At 50.2% G+C, this 7,440-nt stretch overlaps 1 protein-coding gene across 8 annotated transcripts in view; it reads left to right on the forward strand.

Annotated features, from left to right (window-relative positions):
* RhoGAP100F (Rho GTPase activating protein at 100F) overlaps window positions 1-5,938 on the forward strand; it is a 389,478-nt gene extending 383,540 nt beyond the window's left edge. For 5 of the 8 annotated variants that reach the window (XM_076197815.1, XM_076197819.1, XM_076197818.1 and 2 more), the window contains 3 exons: window positions 680-849; window positions 2,480-2,675; window positions 3,948-5,938. In XM_076197815.1, coding sequence (XP_076053930.1) covers window positions 680-849; window positions 2,480-2,675; window positions 3,948-4,426 — 845 coding nt within the window. In that variant the 3' untranslated portion in view covers window positions 4,427-5,938. Of the gene's footprint in view, window positions 1-679; window positions 850-2,479; window positions 2,676-3,943 lie in introns of all 8 variants that reach the window. The other 3 variants (XM_076197817.1, XM_076197822.1, XM_076197821.1) reach the window with 2 other exon arrangements.
* Window positions 5,939-7,440: the final 1,502 nt, after the last annotated feature.

A 7,440-nucleotide genomic window follows, 5' to 3' on the forward strand; every position in this document is an offset into this window, starting at 1 on the left:
CCCAGACGGTCGGAGGCTCCCATAGACCCTTTGGTTCTGGAGGTCGTCGATGTAGCTGCTCCGAGTAGTCGTTACATGACGGGAGCTCCAGAAAGACCCTTTCCCGAAAACTTCGTCGCCTCCTGGCCCCAGGAGGGCTCCTCGACGCCAACAGCCTGAATAGAAATCCCTGTGAGTAGCCAGAACAAAACCTGTAAGTTGTGTCAGCTTATTGAATTGAAGGAGCTATGACGTCACGTGGAGGCTTTCCTGACAACGTGTTAGAGGAGGCGGCGGCAGCGGGGCCACAGACACGCCCCTCGAAGGCTTAGCGTGGCCGCCCAAGGAGTCTCTCTCCTGAAGAAATTTGCCAAGTTTCCGCAGTGCGCCCTGCAGGTACTCGCAGGGTTTTCTTCCACTACTTTTGCTATTTCTGTTCTCCTTCTACTTCGTCGTTCTTCTGTTTCTTCTTCTTTTGCTTCTTTTTATTTTTCGTTTACTTCGTCTTATTCTTCTTTTGCATCTCTTTATTTTTCGTTTTCTTTTTCCTCTTCTTCTTGTGCATCTTTTTATTTTTGTTTTGCTTCTTCCTCTTCTCCTTATTTTGCGTCTTTTTTATTTTTCGTTTGCTTCTCCCTCTTCTCCTTTTTTTCTTGAGAACATTTGTTTCATTCACCTACACCTCCTTTCCCTCCCACAGGCATCTTAAAGGATTACCTCCGGGAACTGCCGGAGCCACTGTTCACCAAGTGTCTGTACCAGATGTTAGTGGACGCTCTGACCGTTATGCTTCCGGATGATCCTCAGGGCAACGCCAAACTCATGTTCTCGATCCTTGACTGTCTGCCTAAAGTCAATAAGGTAAGGGCGGTAAGTGTTGCTCTACATCCTACTACCGCTTGTCCGGGAGCTCACCAGGGCGGGGTGGGGAGAATCCCGGTCGAGAGGGCGAGCTGGGGAAGGGGGAGGCGTGATCTCAGTATGTGGGAGAAGATCTCGTGGCGGGGGTCAGGACGTAGCAGATGATCGAGGAGCGGGCTGAGGTTAGTGTAAATGTTCGATTCGATAGGAAATAGGATACAGTTGGCTTCACTTATAAGTACTTTAGTAGCCGGAATCTCCTGTGAGGCTGTAGCAAGAAGCGTATCTCTCTACGATGAATATATACTTTACGAACAGGTCTATAATGCGAGGTCGTAAAGACTCGTAAACTATTTCATAAGTCTACGATAGGAGCGTATACGCCTTCCACAGCTCCCTCGAAGCCCTCAGCTATTGAAGTACTTATAAATGAATCCAGGTGTACATTAGTGGATAGGACATGTCACCAACAGTGACTCGATATAATGAAAGGGTAGTGGAATCTCGCAAAGGCCAGGAATCAGAAGACAAAGGACGATGAACAACCGCCCTAAGGCGGACTGGGACACAAGACTAGCAGTCAAAAGGGAGACTCTTTTCTTCCAAACCAGACACCGAGGCTTAGTGCGATGACAGGGATACAGGATAATCGAACTAAGGCGTCCAGATGTAAAGATCAGGTGACTAGTTTGCGTCAAGGATCGACCCACGTTTCACGCCTCCCCTACGTGTTCACCGAGGAGATGACTTGACTCGGACCGAGGGTCGCGACAACAACACCACCACCATCACACGAGAATTGGACGGCACTGGTCGTCGTCGTCGTCTTGCTGAGCAGCACCGACCACCGAAGTCCTCTACTTCGGAGACAGAGAGGACGTGGCCTCGACGACTCGGCACCAGTCTTCTGTCGTTTACAATCTGGTTTGTCGAACTCAGATCCCCTGACCCTATCATATCCTACCCTTCGTCCTCAGTCGCCTTGTGTGTCATGCATTTTGGTGTCCTTCCCACAACAACACCTGTCTTGGTACCCAGCATCTTATTCTTTGGAAGCAATTCCTAAAGCTTGTCATCAGCTCCTACCGAAAACATGGTAGATCTCTAGACTGACACACCTGATCCTCCAACGCTACTTAAAAAAAAAAAAAAAAAAAAAAAAAAAATCACACACCCTCAGCCCCAATCAAACGCAAACCCAATTCGTTTCAAATTTAAACCCACTCCCATTCAAGCCCAAAGATAGAACACGATCCCTCTTTAACATGGAACACCTGTCTTCATGTCAAGTACTTCCTCTTTTCACAAGTGTTCGAGTCTAATTTAATGCTTGCCATCCCCTCGTCTCCTGTTCTTCCTTGCCCAAACACCTGCTTCCTTTGTACCCACGCCGACCTACCGTCTTCCGAGCGGACCACAATAATTCAGGAACGGGGGGCGTTGTTCTCCGGCGCGGGAGGGAATTCTCCTTTTCGACCACCCAGACACTCCTCACTACTCTCCTGGAGCTCCCATGTAGATATCTGTGACATTTCCTCAACTCTCGTTCACTTCCCCGCCATCGAGTTCAGTGTTGCCGATAGTGGAGAACTCCGCATTTTGACGTTCACCACCCATGACCACCCTCCTGGTTTTTCAGACCACGCTCTTCCTGCTTATGGACCATCTCAAGCTGGTGGCGAGCCAATCGGACCGCAACAAGATGACCACGCAGAACCTGGCCATCTGCTTCGGGCCGGTCCTCATGCTGCAGAGCGAGGGTGAGGAGAACCTGGACTTCCATCAGCCCATCAGCATTCTCAAGTTCCTCCTTGACCTCTGGCCGGCCAAGTCAGGTACAGTATATATCGGAAGTTGCCTCAGCGGAGGGAAGGATATTGGGTTCTCGGGTTCTAGCGCGTTGAAGAAGGTGCAGCAGATTGAGCTCAAGTTGCGGATTTTAGTCTTTCTCAAAACTCATGCACTGGGGTCTCGAGTTGCGGTTAGTTGAAATTGTGTGGGTTGCTTTAGGATTACTAGGTGGATATATTTGGCGGAGGGGAGATGTGGGTCAATAGCTTACTGGAAATGTACTTCGGGTCATGCTTTTTATAGTGATGTGCTCCTCCTCGAGGACTTGCATGCCACTTAGGTTGAAGTGTCTCTTGAGTTTGATGACGTTTTAAGTAGATTAGTCTAGGGTGCACATGTTTTGCTTTCTCTGTCAGATAAACGGAATTGCCACCTTCTATGTGCACTGGACTGATAATCACATGAAAGTCATGGGTTCTGGGTTTCTGTCCTACCCGCATAACCTTCTCATGGATGCGGTTACATGATGTTTGCATGGCTTAATGTAACCTGTGCTTCACTCCCTGTGTTCACACGATCATGAGAAGTTAGGACCCCTATAGGTGTTCACTTGTAGGACCAGCTTACCCCTTCAATACCGTGAGAAGCTTGATGGTTTTTGGTCTGGGAGACGCCGGATGAGATCGGACACCAGTAGCGGTCTGTCGAGGACCCAGTGCAGACCAAAGTCTGGGATCAAGTTTCTTAACGAAATCGCCTGGTGTTTCCCGGGACAGAACCCGTACAGCGAGCCACGGTTTTGAAGCTTGTGTCGGGCGTGATTGTTCTCGTCGTGTAGCCTGTAGGACCAATAGGCTTCGAAACCATTCACCGTAAACCGGATCCATTCAACGAAGTTTCGAAAACCGATTGTACTTTTTTCCTGGTGATATTGATGGTTTGTTTATGTTTGTACCCAAGAACAGAACTACTTTCCCGTTTTAGAATACCTCAGTGGTTCTGGAATTACTCCTTAGGTGTTGACACAAAGAACCTCACAAATTAGGCTTTTGGGATCGGTGTACCTATTTTGGTTTTTCCTTTTTTTCTCTTTTGGAAAAATAGAAAGAGGAATAAACTTTTTTTTTCGCATGCCCTAGGTTTAAATTTTTTTCTGTGCCCAAAAAATTTGCATGGAATTTATTTGAATTGATACATTTCACATTTCGTTGATTTTTTGCCCAAGAATTTTTGTTGTGACGACAACCCCCACCCCCCCAGTTTGAGAAACGCTCGTGTAGCCCTGGGGTGTCTGTTACACTGTTTGTTTCAGACAGCTCGGGAAGCGGAAGTATCGAGTCTTCGGGGAGTTCGACCCTCTCTTCTGGACTCGGGGCGGCGGAAGGATCGCCCGGGCGGGCGGATGACCACCCCACGGACCACGCCGCGGACCACGCCGACAAGCCAATCGCCCGGCTCCGAGAGCGACTCCTCCCCGAATCCTCCTGTTAACCTTCGTTCCAAACTGGTGTTGGGGGCCATCACCACCACTTCGGGGGCGACTGCGTCAGGCCCCGGCGGAGGTCTGGGAAGTGAGGCGAGTGGGGGTGCAGCCAGCGGCGCCTCCGCCCCTGGCTCCACCTCCACCACCTCTACCCCGACCTCCTCCATCACGTCGCCCCCCTCCACCACAGCTGCCCCCACGGCCTCGACAGGGGGCGCTGCGTCATCAGCCCACACTGCCACCCGCGGCCCGGACCCTGACGGCGAGGAGACGGAGGAGGACAAGGACGAAGCGGGCACTGCTTCCAGTTGAAGTCTCACAAGAAGTAGAGGAAGTCCTTCAATTTAAGAACCTCCACCACCGCCGCTACCGCCGCCGCCGCCGCCACCACCGTCGCAGCCGCAGGAGCGGTGGCGGCAAAGGTGCGAAGGGCAATCTAGGAAGCAGGACCGTGGAAGAGCTGCGACGACTCCTGCGCGGGGGATTATCACCGCTGGAGGATTGCCGCTCCTGCCGCAGGAGCTACTCCTCCAGTGCGGCCTCGGGGGCGACGCGACGTCAGAGACGCACACAACACACAACCCTTCCGGAAGGCGTCGCCGTCGCCCTCGAGGCTAAGCGGCGGCACGCGCGCCGCCGCCGCCGCCGCCACCGCCGCACGGAAGACGTCGAACCAGAGGAAGGACAAGGCTTGAGGAGGTGTTGGAGTTGTTGCCTCCAGCAGCGAGCTCGCCAGGTGCCCCAGGGGGTCCGGCCAACTGCGGGAGTATGCAACTCATGTTACAAATCACTGCCAGAAAAAAAAATCTTCACCTTTCCAAGGATCAGGCGCTGGGCGATCCGACGACGACGACGACAACGCCGAGTTGGACCGAGAGAGCGCACGCGCGCGCGCGCCCACGACAAAGACGATTGCTTCCATTCACTCACTCCCCCCTCCCCCCATCCCCCTACCCCTAACCCTCCACCCTTCCAGGAAAAAAGAAAAAGAAGAAGAAAGATGTTCCTCATCCCGTGGGGGAGGAACGACACGGCTGAGAGCCTCCCTTGTATCCCAACTCCCCCCAGAGGCATCGCCGCTGAAGACAAAAGCCCCCCCTCCCCCATCCCCCCTTCTCCTCCCGGAACCAACCCACTCTGCCTCCACCACCTCCACCGCCATCACCTCCACCATGGACTCCAACAAATGAGTCCAGGGTTCTCTGTGCCCTGCCCAGCTGTAGCGTAGCCCCTCGAGTGTGCAGCTGGTCCATCGCTGACCCACTGCTGGTCCACGACCTCCGGGTGTCCGAAATAGTGGGCAACCCCCCCACCCCGACTTCCTTCTCCCCCTTCTCCCCCTCTTCCCTACCCCGACCCCCTTGTGTGTAAAAGCAGACAACCCGCATGATGCGTTCTGGTGCTTCTAGACACGGCTGCCTTTCAAGACTTACCACTCATTCGCCCGCTCGCCGTGCATGCAGCGTTCGTTAAAACTAAACTAAACTAAACTAACTGTTTAAACCTTAGATAAGCCGACAGACCTCCGAGTGATCCTAACTCCCTCCCTCCCCCCATCCGTCTCTCTCTCTTCCTCTATCTCTCTCTGTCTCTGTCTCTCTCTATATATATACAATATATATTTTCCACCTGCCCCCCAGCATCCCTGTCCACAACCCCCGTCCCGGCGCAGACCAAGTCTCCTCTCGCTCTCTCTCTCTCTCTCTCTCTCTCTCTCTCTCTCTCTCTCTCTCTCTCTCTCTCTCTCTCTCTCTCTCTCTCTCTCTCTCTCTCTCTCTCTCTCTCTCCATATCTCTAATTTGAATGATCTTTTCTCTACGTTGGTTCGTTAATTATTTCCTTTCTGTTTTTTTATTTCTATTATATATATATATATATATATATATATATGTATATGTATATATATATATACATACATACATATACCAAGGCTTTTTCCCCCTTTCAAGGGAGGTAGCCAAAAAGGGAAAGGCATAAAAACACTCCCACCCATTTCATCCCTAAATACACTCCACACCCCTCCCACCCTCCCTCTCATCTGAGCACCTCCTGGATGACGGGTCATCCCTGCACCTTGCCCATATATATACAGTATATATATATATATATATGTGTGTGTGTGTGTGTGTGTGTGTGTGTGTGTGTGTGTGTGTGTGTGTGTGTGAGTGAGTGTGTGTGTGTGTCTGTGTGTGTGTGTGTGTCTGTGTGTGTGTGTGTGTGTGTGTGTGTGTGTGTGTGTGTGTGTGTGTGTGTGTGTGTGTGTGTGTGTGTGAGTGTGTGTGTTTGTGTGTGTGTGTGTGTGAGTGTGTGTGTTTGTGTGTGTGTGTGTGTGTGTGTGTGTGTGTGTGTGTGTGTGTGTGTGTGTGTGTGTGTGTGTGTGTGTGTGTGTGTGTGTGTGTGTGTGTATTCGACCCAACATTTTGACTAAACAACTCTTCCTAAGGGATTCGAACCTAAGGCCCTGCAATGCAAGACTAGGTGTCTGCCAACTGCTCACGGTAATTACATGCACCATGTGAGTTGATGTCGGGTAGCTGCAGGATAAGTTTGAAGCGGTTTCCTTTGTACATCCGCCGTGAAGCAGTTGGATCATTCTGATCTTGTATTGCTCTCTCTAAGGTTTGAATCCCGTAGGTAGAGTCGCTTGATATATATATATATATATATATATATATATATATATATATATATATATATATATATATATGTATATTCATATATATATATATATATGTATATTAATATATATATATATTATATATATATGCATATATATACATACATACATACATATATATATATATATATATATATACATATACATATACATACATACCTATCTATTTATCTATGTATCTATATATCTTTCTCCCATATATTTCTGATTTACTCTCACCCTCATCCACTCATTCATCTGCCCACTTTTCCTTTCCTCTTTTTGTTTTTCGTTCTTTCCGGTTTCTCCATCGCCCCTCGCCCTGCCCGCCCTCTCTTGACTCTCTCGCCCCGAAGGCAGACAGAAGTGAACAGTTGTGCTGGAGGACGCACAGTTGCTCGGCGACGCGACGCAGGAGGACGAGGTCCTTGGGAAGGCCGAATCAGTTCGAGAACACCGCCGTCAGTCCGAAGTCTCAACAGAAATAACATCCTCCAACCACCAGGTCACCCTGACCCTCAAATCCTTCCTTCCTTCCTTCCTTCGTCTCCCTCCTTCAGGACGTTTGGGGTCACAGTAAGGTCGTGTGTCTTTATGTAGGAGGACTTTAGTGTCATCCCAAACGCCCCTCCCCCCCCCTTCTTCCCAACCCCCGTGGCCTTGAACCTTT

The sequence above is a fragment of the Oratosquilla oratoria genome, chromosome 14 (genome assembly GCF_046742065.1).
Source record: "Oratosquilla oratoria isolate Oo_2021 chromosome 14, ASM4674206v1, whole genome shotgun sequence".
Classification (NCBI taxonomy): Eukaryota; Metazoa; Arthropoda; class Malacostraca; order Stomatopoda; family Squillidae; genus Oratosquilla; species Oratosquilla oratoria.